The sequence below is a fragment of the Rhinatrema bivittatum genome, chromosome 4, assembly GCF_901001135.1.
Source record: "Rhinatrema bivittatum chromosome 4, aRhiBiv1.1, whole genome shotgun sequence".
NCBI lineage: Eukaryota > Metazoa > Chordata > Amphibia > Gymnophiona > Rhinatrematidae > Rhinatrema > Rhinatrema bivittatum.
In genome coordinates this window covers 466,353,549-466,369,791 of record NC_042618.1, presented here as the reverse complement: position 1 = coordinate 466,369,791, position 16,243 = coordinate 466,353,549, and the positions used below count along the sequence as shown (strand labels likewise).

Here is a 16,243-nt window from a genome sequence, read left to right as displayed (position 1 = left end):
GGTATGCGTCCAGCTTCAAAGCCTCATTGACCTTCCGGAAGTCAATACAGAACCGGATACTACCATCCGGTTTAGGTACCATTACAATAGGCGAGGACCAATCACTATTGGATTCCTCTATTACTCCAAGTCGAAGCATTTCTTTCACCTCAGCTTCTACCACCTGCCTCCTGGCTCCAGGAATCTGGTAGGGCCGTTGTTTAACTATTACTCCTGGGGTTGTAATAATATTGTGACAAGCTAAGTGAGTTCTCCCGGGCATAGTCGAGAAGACATCTTTATTCCGAGTTACTAGTTTATCCAGGTCCACTAGGGTCTAGGAGAGTTTGAGGGTTGCTATTGGTGCTTTGGTGGTGGGCAGCAGCAGCAGAGGGAAAGGGCGGATAGGCAGACCTGAGAGTTTTTTTTTCTTTTGGCACAAATCTTAACAAGCATGTTTTTTCAGGATCAATAATCAAAAGGAAACAATCCATTTCCATGAGTGAGATTTCTCTCTCTAACCGATGCCCTCTGTGTATGTGCCTGTAGACTTAGTTACGCAGGGCCACCGCACGCGTACACTACCCACAGCGAGCTGAGGCCAGGCTGAGCAGGCCAACTTTCAGTGCTCTGGGTAAGTCACGAAATGCACTCCCAAGTGAGCCCGCGGAGATTTAGGCAAGTATTATGTAAACTATATAGTGGGAGCCGCACTGTTTATAAAGTACTGCGTATTTCTGCCCCAAGAGTATGTGCGCATGTAATGCAGGAAAATGCATACATTCGCTACCCATTTTACAAACTGTGCGATGATTGTAACCTGTCCGTGTACTAATCCTGAAGTCAGGTCTTTTTTTTTATAAAGATCTTGCATACTCCACTTCATAAATATTCATTTATGCTCATATTGGAATCACCGGTTCCCTCCAGCACTTCATCCTGACCCTCCCACCCAAAAACTGCAGCTAAAAAGACCAGCACAATTTCACTTAATTAACAGGGTGTAAAAATGTGCAGACAAGTCCGGTATTTATTTTCTTTAAAGTCTTATATTTTGCAAAATCCAAAAAACAGCAGCTTGTACGTGAATTTCCAAACCCCACTGCATCTTTCCTCCGTTTGCACTTACATGTGACACCTCAAGTACTCATGGGCTTGCAACGTTTCCAAAACAGCACCTCCGCGCGTTCACACTGCTTACATGTGTGTGTGTGTGTGTGTGTGTGTGCGCGCCAATTGAACACACCAAAAGCTTTGAAAGTTAACTCCATATATTTGAACTTTGCAAAACATGCGCGTGCTATTTCTCGAGAAAACTGTGCACATAGATTGGCGCGCGTGCGTGCCATCGTTTTTCCCAAGGTAATTTTCAAAGTGAAAGCATGCATGTCCTTTCACATTTAAAACCGGGGCAAAAATGCACAAGCTGCGAGCAGTGAGAAAATCGCCTCCTTAGAAGTGATGTCTGATACTGCGCGTGTTTACCCTGTACTATTTCTCACGGTATTTTAATGATTTCTAATGAATAAAAAAACAAAGCCATTTTCTCAATTCATCTTTGGATTTTGTTTGAAAGTTTCTAGTTGGTTTTTTTTTTTCAGTGTATTGTGCTCCCTGTAGAGGGAACCCTTTGCTGGCAAAAATAGGTTTTTATTTATTAAAACTGTATAGAAGAATTAGGTAATTATTTAATAAACGTCAGTGATTGCGGCAGCTTATGTTCCCTGTGGTATACGAGAGGTTTTTCAGGCACTTGATGTACTAAAGGTTCCCTCCCATTTTGAGCCTATAGGACAAACGTTCAGTACATTGGGATGCAAATGGGTTGAGTAGAGAAGCCTACACATCTTATATCATTTTTCTGGTCAAGTCATTGCAAGATGATTTTTCTTGTGACTTGCCACCAAGGCTAGAAGACAAAAAAAAAAAAAGGAAAATATCCACATTTTTACTTTCCCACCAGGCCTTCATTTTTTAGTCAGGTCAACTGTAAAATCTGCAGACACTGAGGTGTTTTTATAGTACTAAGGTGCACTATTTGATCGCCAAATTGAACTGTGATTTAACCGCTATTCCGATGTGTACTTGTATTTGTAAAGCTGCAGGTGACTTTCCTAGCGTACTGTAAACCTCGTTGGGTGAATTTTGCATTAAAAAAAGGCAGGCAATAAATCCAAACTCCTATTATCATTTAATTAATGCTGAGGAATTTGCCTTTCTTCCAAGAAACACCATGAAAAGATGAATATGTTCATATTTCGAGAAATATCGCAGATATTGGCATGTACGTGGCTCCAAGGCAAGGGGAATGAAGTTACAAATACAAATGCCTGTTACCTGCCAGAACAGACACTGATGCTACAGTGCACAGAGGTTATTTTTTAAATCTTGGAGAGCCTCTGTCCTCCTGATATTTTATGGGTTTGCCCTGGGATATCTAAGTCCCAGTTTGAAAGTACATGAGCTCTACTAGAGCAGCGCTTCCGTTTTATCAGGCCTAGAGGCCGATGTACTGACGTGTGACCGGCTTTGTAAATGTTAAAAAATAGCACGGTCTTACGCCTCCTATTTGCCGTTTTTTTTTTTTTTTTTTACTATATGTAATTTTGGGTTTGCCCAGCTGATGGCAAAAACCATTCAAAATTGCTAATGCAGAATTGTGCAAACCAGCTCACAAGTGATTTCACAGTAGCAAAACCAGGTGTTGAAAATCCCCACAAATCCATCTGCATGATAATTAAATGAGCCAGTACTGGCTCACGCCTGCTACGAACTTTGCCAGTTTAATATGTTGGCCCCTTCCTTTGATTGGGGTGAGCACCTTCAAAACTTAAGCCATAGCCCCCTTTTTTGAGCTGGTTTATAATGTTATTAAAATGTTTGTGTAGATTAGTAATCAGCAATCACAAATTATGGAGCTATCCCGGTTGATTGGGTCGGGTTGACTATATATGAGCAAAATCACTTCTAACGAGAGGGACATCACTGAAAAATTATTTAATGAAGGTTAAATGCATCCTAGTCAGGAGTAAAACATTTTTTTTCTCAAAATAAATCAGGAAAATCTGGCACTTGCGGCTGCTAATATAAAAATGTTAATAATGCAATCAGCAGTTGGAACAAACAAAACCATTAAAGTATTTCAGATTTTTAGTTAATTCTGGAGGTGTTAAACTCTCTCTGCTTGGTCACGCTGATAACCTCTGACGCCAGTAAATCAGCATTGCTGCTCCTTTGATCTTTCTGCTCTAACACTACCTTGGTGAATTGACACATTCAAGGTATGAATGCCATACAAATAAATTGGATTTCAGGGGCGAAAACCTTTAGAAACAGGTGGGCATAGTCATAATACAAAATGCAGTTCTTTGTATGCCCAAGAAATGTGCTAAATAAAATCTTTTCGGAGACCAAGGATTGTAACAAGCAAGGGAAGGAACAGAACATAGGAATGGACAAACTATGGATTTGAGGAGCGAAAAACATAATTCTTGTTTGATTAACTTGGTTTATCAGAGATTAAAAAAAAAAAAGGGCTTGAATTAGCAGACGATTGAAACTTGCGAGTGGTAGCACCAATCATCAGAGCTTCAACCCTGCCTACTGTCCATTTGTGCGTCTTTCATAGACCTTGATAAACATGCGCGAATGGACAGAAGCTATGGTGGAGGCCTTCGCAATTGATGCTGGGTTTTCATGCTTCAAACCCGTACTAATTCACCCCCTTTTTGTGGCCAATGTATGTGCACATATTGGGGTCAATATTTAAAGGATTGGTCCAGCTAAGTTCCGGACTTAGCCGGGCTGACAGCAGGGTTTAAAAATCTTGACGGTTTCACCATTTCTAGCGTAGCCAGCTAGGTCTGGGGTGCCCTGGCTTGTTCTGGGGCAGAGCAGTCCTAAAACGAGCTGGATAAACGTATCTGGCTAACGCTGAGACATCTGACACCCGCATCGCTGAATATCTGCTACAGATTATCTGGGTGAGCTGCCGGATGTCCGGCAGCTGAATATTGACCCCCCCACTTTTATTGTACATGGCTGCTGAAGTTCTTTGATTCTCATCCTCATAGCAGGCGTGTATTGGCATCGCATGTTTATGCCCCTGTTTTCTCTCTTTAGAAAGATCGGGCTTCATGGTGAGGCCAGTGGCCGGGTACCTGTCTCCCAGGGATTTTCTAGCTGGATTGGCCTATCGGGTTTTTCATTGTACTCAGTATGTGAGGCATGGCTCCGATCCTCTCTACACACCAGAACCGTAAGTATTCACTACACCAGATATGTGTGGGGTTTGGAGGGTATCCAGACAGCATTAGGGGACTGACTAGAAGCACATTAGTTTAGATATGATTTATAATCAGTATCCTAAATCACTGTGGGTTTGTATTAGAATATCTATAGTCAATATTTTTCTTGAACATGAGAGAATGCACCGTACAACTGATAACACTTCTGTCACTTTATCATTGGCCTTTCCCAGGGGGGGGTGGGGGTGGTGGTGTATGGTTCATACTCAGTACCAGGGCTAAGTCCTAGTCTTCTCTCTATCCACCCCAATGCAGATCTTCTACTGTGGGGAGGGGGGATGGAAGGATAAACCATGCTTTTGCGTATTTATTCTTCCAAATACCAATAAAGAGAAAGCTGGACACTGGGCTGGGAGTCCAATATAAAGCTTCACTGGAATAATATGGCACTTGGTACAAATCTCCATAGTGCAAGTAAAAACATTCAATCTCTGAATCTGTGATGCCCTAATCTCTCCCCCCTCAGAGTTCCTTCTGTTTGCATGGATGGAAAAGGTCCCCTTATTCCCCTAAGGATTCCCCTGAAATACCCAGGATCCGCTGCCTTCTCTTCAGCTCGCCAATTCCCTCCTAACGTTTTGTTGTGCCTTCTGGGCACTTCCTTGGCTGTTTTGCCTTTAGGGAGCACCAATGTGATTGACTGGCTCTCCCCTCTCCTCCCAGTTCTGGTGCCAGCTGGGTATCCTCTCCTTCTTTCTGTAATTGCTCGGACTGAGGGAAACCCGGGTGACTTAAAAAAGTCCTCAGGTCTTCGCTCCTTTTTGTAGGGAATGAAAATAAAACCCTCCCAATGAAAATCTCAAACTGGATTAACTGCTCAAAAAAGAGGCACCAGCCACCAAGTGCTAGGTAGGAACTGGAAATCAATCTTTTAACCAAGACTCCTCAGCCAGGGCTCTGGGCCTGTATTATATAAACTTAAGGAAATGAAAAGAAAAGCTCCACAGGCACTAGACGGGTCGGTCTCTATTGGAGAGCAATGTAAGAATAAATCATTGTAGCAGTCTCCCATGGGGGTGTTGTGGCAAATATGGTACATTTCTCCAATCTACTGTACGCTGCACGTCCCCATTCCTTAGTGGAAATCCCACTGGAGCCCTACCTTGCAATGCAACAGGGTTAAAATACAACTTAAGCCAGATTTTTTGGGATTGCTAAAAGCAGATTTAGATGGACCACAGGATTTTCTCCTAACCATCCGTGAATGGGGTATAAAAAAAAATAAAATAAAATAATTAATATTGCCTGCCCTGTGGTCCTCTTCTGGAGTCTCTTCCTGGGGCTTTGTGTGTCCGTGGCCCTGTGCTCCTCTTCTGGAGCCTCTCATAGAAACATAGAAATGACGGCAGAAGAAGACCAAATGGCCCATCCAGTCTGCCCAGCAAGCTTCACGCATTTTTTCTCATACTTATCTGTTTCTCTTAGCTCTTGGTTCTATTTCCCTTCCACCCTCACCTTTAATGTAGAGAGCAGTGATGGAGCTGCATCCAAGTGAAATATCAAGCTTGATTAGTTAGGGGTAGTAGCCGCCGCAATAAGCAAGCTGCACCCATGCTTATTTGTTTTACCCAGACTATGTTATACAGCCCTTATTGGTTGTTTTTCTTCTCCCCTGCCGTTGAAGCAGGGAGCTATGCTGGATATGCGTGAAGTATCAGTCTTCTCCCTTGCTGTTGAAGCAGAGAGCTATGCTGGATGTGCATCGAAAGTGAAGTATCAGGCACATTTGGTTTGGGGTAGTAACTGCCGTAACAAGCCAGCTACTCCCCGCTTTGTGAGTGCGAACCCTCTTCTCCCCTGCCGTTGAAGCAGAGAGCTATGCTGGATATGCGTGAAGTATCAGTTTTTCTTCTCCCCTGCCGTTGAAGCAGAGAACTATGCTGGATATGCGTGAAGTATCAGTTTTTCTTCTCCCCTGCCGTTGAAGCAGAGAGCTATGCTGGATATGCGTGAAGTATCAGTTTTTCTTCTCCCCTGCCGTTGAAGCAGGGAGCTATGCTGGATATGCGTGAAGTATCAGTCTTCTCCCTTGCTGTTGAAGCAGAGAGCCATGCTGGATGTGCATCGAAAGTGAAGTATCAGGCACATTTGGTTTGGGGTAGTAACTGCCGTAACAAGCCAGCTACTCCCCGCTTTGTGAGTGCGAACCCTCTTTTCTTCTCCCCTGCCGTTGAAGCAGAGAGCTATGCTGGATATGCGTGAAGTATCAGTTTTTCTTCTCCCCTGCCGTTGAAGCAGAGAACTATGCTGGATATGCGTGAAGTATCAGTTTTTCTTCTCCCCTGCCGTTGAAGCAGAGAGCTATGCTGGATATGCGTGAAGTATCAGTTTTTCTTCTCCCCTGCCGTTGAAGCAGAGAATTATGCTGTATATGCATTGAAAGTGAAGTATCAGGCTTATTTGATTTGGGGTAGTAACTGCCGTAACAAGCCAGCTACTCCCCTCTTTGTGAGTGCGAATCCTTTTTTCCACATTTCCTCTTGCTGTTGAAGCTTAGAGCGATGTTGGAGTCACAGTAAGCATGTGTATGTTTATTGAATAAGGGTATTGACTCCAGGCAGTAGCCATCATTCTGGCGAGTCACCCACTCTCCCTGGGGCTTTGTGTGTCCGTGGCCCTGTGCTCCTCTTCTGGAGTCTCTCCCTGGGGCTTTGTGTGTCCGTGGCCCTGTGCTCCTCTTCTGGAGCCTCTCCCTGGGGCTTTGTGTGTCCGTGGCCCTGTGCTCCTCTTCTGGGGCCTCAACCTGGGGCTTTGTGTGTCCGTGGCCCTGTGCTCCTCTTCTGGGGCCTCTCCCTGGGGCTTTGTGTGTCCGTGGCCCTGTGCTCCTCTTCTGGAGCCTCTCCCTGGGGCTTTGTGTGTCCGTGGCCCTGTGCTCCTCTTCTGGAGTCTCTCCCTGGGGCTTTGTGTGTCCGTGGCCCTGTGCTCCTCTTCTGCAGTCTCTCCCTGGGGCTTTGTGTGTCCGTGGCCCTGTGCTGCTCTTCTGGAGTCTCTCCCTGGGGCTTTGTGTGTCCGTGGCCCTGTGCTCCTCTTCTGGAGTCTCTCCCTGGGGCTTTGTGTGTCCGTGGCCCTGTGCTCCTCTTCTGGAGTCTCTCCCTGGGGCTTTGTGTGTCCGTGGCCCTGTGCTCCTCTTCTGGAGTCTCTCCCTGGGGCTTTGTGTGTCCGTGGCCCTGTGCTCCTCTTCTGGAGTCTCTCCCTGGGGCTTTGTGTGTCCGTGGCCTTGTGGAGCTGTTCCGCTGGGCTGCCAGAGGCCCGACGTGGGTGTGGAGGGCCCTGGGGCCAAAAAGAATCTGGCCCCCGAGTTTTATTTTAATATGGAGAGACCTGGTATCCGTAGGGCTGGGAGTGCCTAAGAAACATAGCTGCAACTTTTTTTTTTCCTTAGGCCCGGGAGGAAGAGAGAGGCGGGGACTGGAGGCTACGGCCACAACTGCAATTTAAAGTAACGTGGTGTCAGCACTTTAAAGAAGGCGGGGCTTCATGCTGGGTTGAGGAAGAGAGGCAAGCACTGCCCTGGACTTCCCTAGTTTTGAAAGCTAGCAGAAAAAGCTTCTCTACTTAAGAGTCCCTATAGCAGCATAAACTAGCAGCGTACTCAAGCTCCACCCCTACATCCCCAGGCAATAAAGCGAACAGAGAAAATGGGGAGACATGAACTCACTGTGTACTAAACACGCGTTAATAAAGAATGCATTTGACATAACAGAGTAGAGTGAACAAAAAGAGGAAACTCATGCAAGAAGACAGCACATTTGAACAAAATAGAGAAGGAACACAAACAACTGAGCCATACTTACCTTGTTGCTGATAAATGTAATCCTTGTTGTGATACCTGGAAGATATAAATAAACACAAAGATCAATTCTTTAAAGAAAATTTAGGATAGTAACATCATAACACAAAGAAAGAAGAAAAAATAATTTTACTTGTCTGATTGATAGGGTCATTTATCAAATCGCGTTTTATCGTTTTCACATGCGAAAAGCTCCATAATGCATGGTGCGATGCAAATTTTTAAGAGGAGAGGGATTGGGGAGGAGTCTGGGGCGGGATTTCCAAAAAGGTGGGCTGGCTTCACAAAGCCATCAATGGCGAAAATAACTACTATTTTGGGCATTTTTAGGCGGGCGGGGGGGGGAAGAGAGAACCTCTGGGGGTGGCACCCTAGTAAGCAGCTATTTATTCTACTATAAGAGGCCCACCAAGTAACTCGAGGTGAGATTTGGTAGTAGTGTAGGGGTTAGGGGCCACTTTGATATGCAGAGTGCGACATACGAACAGAACAGTGCTCTCTTGTGAAGATTTGATGTCCTTCGGAGTGAGGAAACTCACCCAAAGATGAGATTTGTGCAGTGTTCTCTCAACCTAGCTTGATGTAACCCAGATAGAGAGTCCATCAAGCTAGGTTGAGAGAACATCGTACAAATCTCAACATTGTGTGATCATTGTCTCATCATCATCCGAAGGACATCAAATCTTCACAAGAGAGCACTGTTCTGTTCGTACGTCTCACTCTGAATGTCAAAGTGGCCCCTAACCCCTGCACTACTACCTAAACCTCACCTTGAGTTACTAGGTGGGCCTCCTATAGAGCTATAAATAGCTAACTACTAGAAGGACCTTGTAGATAGTCTCTCTCTCCCTCCCTCCTTACTAATGGAGTGTAGATTGTGATAAGTAGGTTAATTCACCTAAAGTCATGCAATACTCATGTTGTCTCTGACCTCATATTGTGAAGCTTTATAGAATTAAGTACCACCAGCTTAGATAAAATACATTTTTTCATTTAAAGAAACTTTTCTTGCATTAATTTTTTTCATTGTAAATTCTTTGGAAACCCCACACATGTGACAGTGCGAATAGGAGGTTCAATCCCGACCTGGGGGTTTACGCTTCCGTGTAAAAGTAAACTTGTCGGTTTGTATAAAGATCTGAGAATGTGAAGCTGGCAAACCAGACATTAATGCCACTTCTGCTGTTGCACTCCTGGTTGTGTACTGTGGAAATGAAAAAGGAATATGTAATGAACCACCTAGAGTATAGTTTGGGAGGCCTAGAAAAGGAAGGTGGCATTACTGATATAATTAATCTAACGGAGATTCTTTTGTAATTCAGTTGATATCGCTGCTTGCAGAGCCAGAGTTTCCCGTAGGTGACACAAACATTCCACTGTTTTGAATCCCTGGAACCTTAATATTCTTTCATTGCACTGTGTCTAGTGCAAATATGAATTTCTTTGAGAAACTGGAGACACATGCATGTTACATGCCTTGTCTGGGCTCAGAGCCGAGGGTTATTAATGAGGGCGGGGCCTTCTTATTGAAACCCCTGTATTTTAGATTTGAAATCAAAGCTGCTACCATTATGGCTCACAGAGGTTCTTCCATAGCTAAACGCCTCCGTGGTCACGGGTAGGGGTAGAGGCCGAGGCTGCTGTTTTCTCTCTGTGACGTCCTCCTGTGTTTCTACACAGGAGCCTGACTTGCAGAGTCTAGGATGTGTCTCCCTTAGTAATCTTTCTCACCAGAGACCAGATCTTCCAGCGTCTTTTCATTCTAGCCCAGGATATCACAGGACTATCGCTTTGGGAGAAAAACTATTTAATATTCTTATTTCTTGGGGGTAGGTTGATAAGTCTTATCATGGCATTGAAGACGATGTGCTGGAACTGTTTGGTTTTTTTTTTTTTCCTAAAGCAGTCATATGTTAATTATCTGGCTAAGTAGCGATATTTAGCCTTAGCCGGATAAGTTATTCCTGCCAACGAGCAGGTTCAACTTAGCCAGAAATAACGCATCCGTCTAAGTCGCGGCTTGTACGAATTCAGCGGCACAGTCGTGCCGTGCTGAGCATCCCTTGTAACGTAGCGGGGTAAGTCCTATCTGGCAAAGTTACTTAAACGGCCAGCTTTTAATTTTGAGCTCACGATGTTTTGCTAAATTGACTGGGAACAGAAGAAACGCCCTGTGTGGTCCTGCTTTCGCACTTCCTCCACCTCACCTTCTGGACCAGCGTTTGCAGCAGTGTTTAATTGGTGTGCCAAGGGGACGAGGAGCAGGGGACGTGTGGGTGAAGCTGAGCTCTTGTTGACCTTTGTCATGGTTTAGAGCTAATTAAGTGAAATAATGCCGGATTGCGTTAGCAAGTAACTGTGCTGGTAGTTATTCTTTAGAGCTACGATAAAGCTCGTGCTACTGCTCCTGGCAAGTTATGGTCTTGCTTTATAATCAGCTTATAAAAAAAAAAATAAAAATGCAAAAGGTACATTACACAAGTTATTGCAGAAATAGGTATGCTTATTTTTCGGGCGAGCTAATTCCCCGTTGCTGTTTTGGGCCTCCAGTTCTACTGGGCCCTACATTTGGTGGGGTGGTGCTGACTGGGGCTCCCTTCCTGCCATGGGGCTGTGAGAGCTCACTCCACAGCATCTCTGGCCCGGGCTGAGCCAGGAAACGGAGCTGGGAGCTGAACCCGGGCTGGCCTGGCGTCATGTACCCGAACGCACAAGCCCTGCAAATCCATTCTGATTTCTTTCCCCATGGTTTGGCACCGGTTGGCCATGAACTGCTTCTGATTCTGCTGTCCAGCACGGGGCAGCGGGCAATTAATCTGTCATGCTTAGCGCTGCCAGCCGAGGCGTTCCACGCTCACGCGTTATTCACAGGGATCATTAATCAAAGAGGATGGGAATTCAGAGAGCAGTGCTTTCCCCCCACTCACGTTCAGGTGGTAATTAGTCTGGATCAGGTTCAGTGAGAATTTTGAAATAGGTAACACATTTGTTTTGTCTTTTTTTTTTTTTAATTCTTGTCAGAGACACGTGCCACGAACTCCTGGGACATGTCCCTCTGCTGGCCGATCCTAAGTTTGCTCAGTTTTCCCAGGAAATAGGTCTGGCCTCTCTTGGAGCATCCGATGAAGATGTGCAAAAGTTGGCAACTGTAAGTCTGCACAGATTTCTGCTTTATCTCGTTCTCTCCCTAGGCCTGGGCTGGGTCCTGCAATGGAGAGGGCTCTCTAGCTCTGATAAATAAATGATGGTGAAGACTTGGGCTATTATCATGACAGCACGTCTATCGATCTGTGCTAGCCTGGTCTATGCTAACGTTTTTTGTTTGTGCCACTCGCACGTCAAGACCTGGAGAATGGTGCTTGTTCCCTTTCTAAGGATCTGGAGGCAGGATGAGCAAGATAGGACGTGTGCCGGGTTGCAGCCTGGGATGTCCGGCTACCTGTGCTGCTGCTGGGCTGTGTAACGCAATTTAAAGTGAGGTGACTAGATCCCATTCTGCCGTATAACAGTGGTGCTCACCCCGTGTCATTGAGGGCCCCCACCCAGCCTAAGAAAATCCTCCATTCCGCCCATGGGGGGCGGGAATGGAGGTAAAAGCAGGACTGACAGCCTTTTATGGCAGTGGTTCTCCGACCGGGCTTCAGGCCCCTCCCCCACCCAGTCAGCGTTTCGGGATATCCCTAATGAATAGGCATGAGATTTGCATCCAATTGGAGGCAGCGCATGTAGATCTGTCTCATTCGTATTCATCAGGCATATCCTGAAAATCCAACTGGGGCGGGGGAAGGAGGGCAGTGCCCATGGACCAGTCTGAGCACCATTGCCATGAAAGACAGGTTGAGCCAGCCCTGGGTTTATGGACTGGGAGTACTGGGTTTCATAGTAAAATTGAATCTGCAAGTCTGTATAAAAGCAGGATTGGTTCAGTCAGCATCCTATGAGACAGAGCTATCTGGTCACCTTAATTTAAACTCAATATAGTGTTTCATGACCCAGAGCCTCACACCCCTGGCCACTGTGCCACCACGATACGCTCTCTAGAACAGGGACTCTCAACCCAGTCCTCTGGACACTCTCAGCCAATCCGGTTTTCAGGACAGCCACAATGAATATGCATGAGAGAGATTTGCATGCACTGCCTCTGTTCTTTGCAAATCTCTCTCATGCATATTCATTGTGGACCTCCTGGAAACCCAATTGGATGGCTGGATCCCGGGGACTGGGTTGAGAACCCTTGCTCTAGGATTTTGCCCTAGTGCCAGGCTGGTGCCATTGAAAGCAGGGTTCCTGTAAAGCAGCAAAGGCACATTCGCAAAGCAGGTTTCCAAATCTGTCTGCAGCGCAGGGGTGTGAGAGCCATTGCTGCAGGCATGCTCGTTCATTTGGTCCTCAGAGCCTCTCCCTTCATTCTGCAAAGCAAAATACCCACTTCTAGCAAATAAACCAACAAGAACAAAAAGAACAAACTTCCAGTCTCTGCATGCCCCCACCCACGAAGGCTAATAAAAGTGTAAACGCAACAGAATGTCAGATGCTTCTGTCCCCTCAGGTCATCCTCCACATGCCGTTGTGTTAAAAAAAAATAAAAATGTATATATATATATATATAATATATATCTATTCCTGTAGCACGCATGCCGTAAACTAAGTGGGAAGGGGGTTGGAGTTAAACAAATCACCAGCTCAGCTGCTGAAGAGCACCAGACTGGAAGAGCACAGCCACACATATGGACAATACATTTAAAAAATCTCCCAACTCCGAGGCTAACGAAGCATGCAATCCTGCTGCCCCGGCCAGGCAGGCTGCCAGCGCAGCTGCCACCATTGGCACCTTTACGAGCATTAAATGCCATTTTTTCTTTCCCTTTGTCACACCAGTGATGCATGAAAGCTCTTCAAATTATAGACTTGTAGTCAGATATAGATTAGTCTCCTTGCCAGACGTGCTGCCGCTTTTGGCGGCGCCTTCACTAAAGCCATCGACTACCCCTATCAGTGGCCATCCTGAAACGTGCCTGGTGTCTGAAGGATGGGTTCGCCAACTCCCCCCCCCCCCTCGAAGTTAAAGCCACACCTCTGATTCTGCCTGGATTTCCAGGCTGCAACGTGATTTGTGATTTAAAAAACCCCCCAAAAAACAACTGCAAACTAGAACAGCCCGGTCAGATTTGCTAGGCTCATTTTGGTTTGAATTGAAAAGTGAAGCCTCTTCCCCTTCCGAGGCTGAGCTGCTGCTTTGCAGGTTACCAAGGAGCAACAGCTGCGAAGAATACAAGAGCAGAGAAAGGCCGTGAAAGCCATCTTGTCTGGTAAGGGCTGGTCTAGGGCATCTCCTGGCAGGACACCATGCATTCCTCTAGATGACATCTCTCTTCTGCCGCTTTCCCTCCTTCCAAACTTACTGTGAATCATTGCCCTGTTAATATCCCCAGCATCACAAAGCCAGTTCCTTCACCGACTGCGGTGGCAACACGACCTAGGTAAAGGTTATGCAGAAGCACACGTAAGGAGCTACGGGGCGAGCTGCAGCCTTGTGGCTACATAACCCCCAGGGGCGGAACAGGAAAGGGAGAGCTTTAGAACTGTCATTGAGATTGTGCAAGATCTACGCAATTACGAAGGAAAAAATTCTTACTATGAAGGAAGGACTTGCTGGAGAGGGGTGGGTCCTTTATACTAAGATATCCCTGTCGTTGTCTTGCTAAATTAGAAAGGAAGAGCTATGTATTTACAGAGCCAGAGGCTCTCAGAAGCCTTCTTGGAATATAGTTTCGGGTTTATTGAATATGTTGGGTTATATTAATGCAAATATTCCTTTGTAAGTAAATATTTTACTTTATTTTTCCTTTTTAATTGTATCCGCTTATAATACAGCTGACTATCACTATGATTTAACCTAAGATATTAAATAATTGGCTGTTCTTCTTTTGGTAAATTACTTTACTCCAACTTTTTCTCAAAAAAAAAAAGAGGTAATCTTCCTTTTTTTATTTGTTTCAGCCATTATTGTATTTCCAAGTATAATTTTATTTATTGTACTTAAGTGTGAAAACAAATAAATAAAGAATTAAAGAATTGTCATTGGGTCAAAGTGACCCCTCCCGCCCTTCCCCTTCTTCCTTCACTCCTCTCCGTACTGGGATTATTAACAGTGCAAGTGACTTCCCTGGAGGAAGGGGAGAGAAGTAAGTGCCAAAAGCTTTGGGGTAGATTTTCCAACCTAAGCGCGGGCGTCCAGGTGCACGCGTGTTATAAAATCGGGGGTCGGCGCGCGCAAGGGGGTGCACGCTAGTGCGTCTTGCGTGTGCCGACGCCCACGGCCTTCCCCCGTTTCCTCCCAGGCCGGAGCGGCCTTGGGGGGGGAGGAACTTCCTAACCCCCTAACCTAATCTCCTTTCCCCTAACCCCCCGACCTTTATTTTATCTCTGGCGCGCACCGGCAGCCTACCGGCACGCGATCCTCCGAAACAGCGGCAAATGGCCACTGTGCCGGAGGCCTCTGGCCCCGCCCTCTCCCCACCCCTTTTTTTAAAACCCCGGGATATACGCGCGTCCCGGGGCTTTATGTGCGCCGCCGGGCCTTTCTAAAATAGGCCGGACGCGCGTAACCCGATTTACGCATGTAGAGCTTTGAAAATCCGGGCCTTTGGCTGTAGAAAAAAAAAAACAAAACAGGGATAAAAACCTGAAATACAATAAGGGGCGGAATTTCAAAGGGTTCACGCGTAATCCCGAAAACCCGCTCCTATGCGCGCCGAGCTTATTTTGCGTCGGCTCGGCGACACGCGCAAGCCCCGGGATGCGCGTATGTCCCGGGGGCTTGAAAAAAGGGGCGGGGTGGGGGGGGTGGTCCGGGGCAGGGTGGGGGCGTGGCCAGAGACCTCCGAAGGCCTGCTAGGCTGGGAAGTGCCGGCGCGTGCAACCTACGCCTGCCCAGAGGCAGGTGCAACTTAAATAATAAAGGTAGGGGGGGATTTAGGTAGGGCTGGGGGGCGGTTTAGATAGGGGAAGGGAGGGGAAGGTACGGGGGGGTGAAAGGAAAATTCCCTCCGAGGCCGCTCGGGGGGAACGGGGAAAGCCATCGGGGCTCCCTTAGGGCTCGGCGCGCGCAAGGTGCACAAATGTGCACTCCCTTGCGCGCGCCGACCCCGGATTTTATAACATGCGCGCGGCTGCGCGCGCATGTTATAAAAGTGGGCGTAGATTTGTGCGCGCCGGGTTGCGCGCACAAAACTACGCCCGCACATTGGTTAGAAAATCTGGCCCCTAAGTGTTAATAAAATTTTTTTTTTTTTTTAAAGAACACAAATTGAAGAAAATTTTTATTTTGGAAACTAGTAAAACTTCTTTACTTTCCAGTAACTCACCTTTAACAACTACAAGTGAAAAATATTCAACAGGTAAGTTTTTATTTCCTTTAACTGTTTGCTTTTCACTATTATCTACTTTTTCCCCCACCCCTTTTTCAGGGTTTACAAAGAAGTTCAAATATTAGCTTTCTTTTCTTTCTTTTATATTGCAGGTACAAGAATTCGCCAAAGGAAAAAAAAAATTCAGATAAGTTTCAGTTCAAATGATCAACACAAACTTACAGTGCAAATGTCCTAAACTAAAAATTAGGATTTTTGCCACAAAATCTTTTCTTCCTTTCTTTCCTGCAGGTTTCAGTTCTTACTCAGAAAATCACCAGGTAAATATGGATTACTTGCGATATTCAGGAGGCGAGAACCCTACTTTTCTGTCTCTTTCCCTGTGCACCACGTTTGGTGTGCATTTTCTGTCTGTGCCTCTCTGTGTTTCTGGCTTTGTAAGAGGCGGGCAAGAAGTAGCTCACGGTTCTTCAGTGCTTGCTGCTGCTGCTAGAGTGTGTTAGCATGCTTTCCTCTTAAAAATCTTTCATTATCTGGTCCTTGTCCGGCCACACCACCTACTATCCTGAGCTTTACCAAATCAAAAAAGGAAAGACTTATGTGCTTTTTACACGTTATCGTCTGGCAGAATCTAGGCCTACATGTGCCTCGTACGCTGTAACCAATGAACTGGATTGTGAACTAGCTAATAAAAAAATAAACCATAAAACACGTGTGGCCTTATCTAATTTCTGTCTTCTAATCCAATGTACTCTTCTTGCTCTGATTATGCGTCTGTCAGGCTCACTGGGATACAG

General features: G+C 45.9%; 1 protein-coding gene across 3 annotated transcripts in view; it reads left to right on the top strand.

Moving 5' to 3' along the window:
- Positions 1-16,243, top strand: part of TPH2 (tryptophan hydroxylase 2) — a 123,399-nt gene that overhangs the window by 44,171 nt on the left and 62,985 nt on the right. For all 3 annotated transcript variants that reach the window (XM_029597623.1, XM_029597624.1, XM_029597622.1), the window contains exons 7-8: positions 4,102-4,237; positions 11,098-11,224. In XM_029597623.1, the coding sequence (XP_029453483.1) occupies positions 4,102-4,237; positions 11,098-11,224 (263 nt within the window). The remainder of the gene's footprint in view (positions 1-4,101; positions 4,238-11,097; positions 11,225-16,243) is intronic.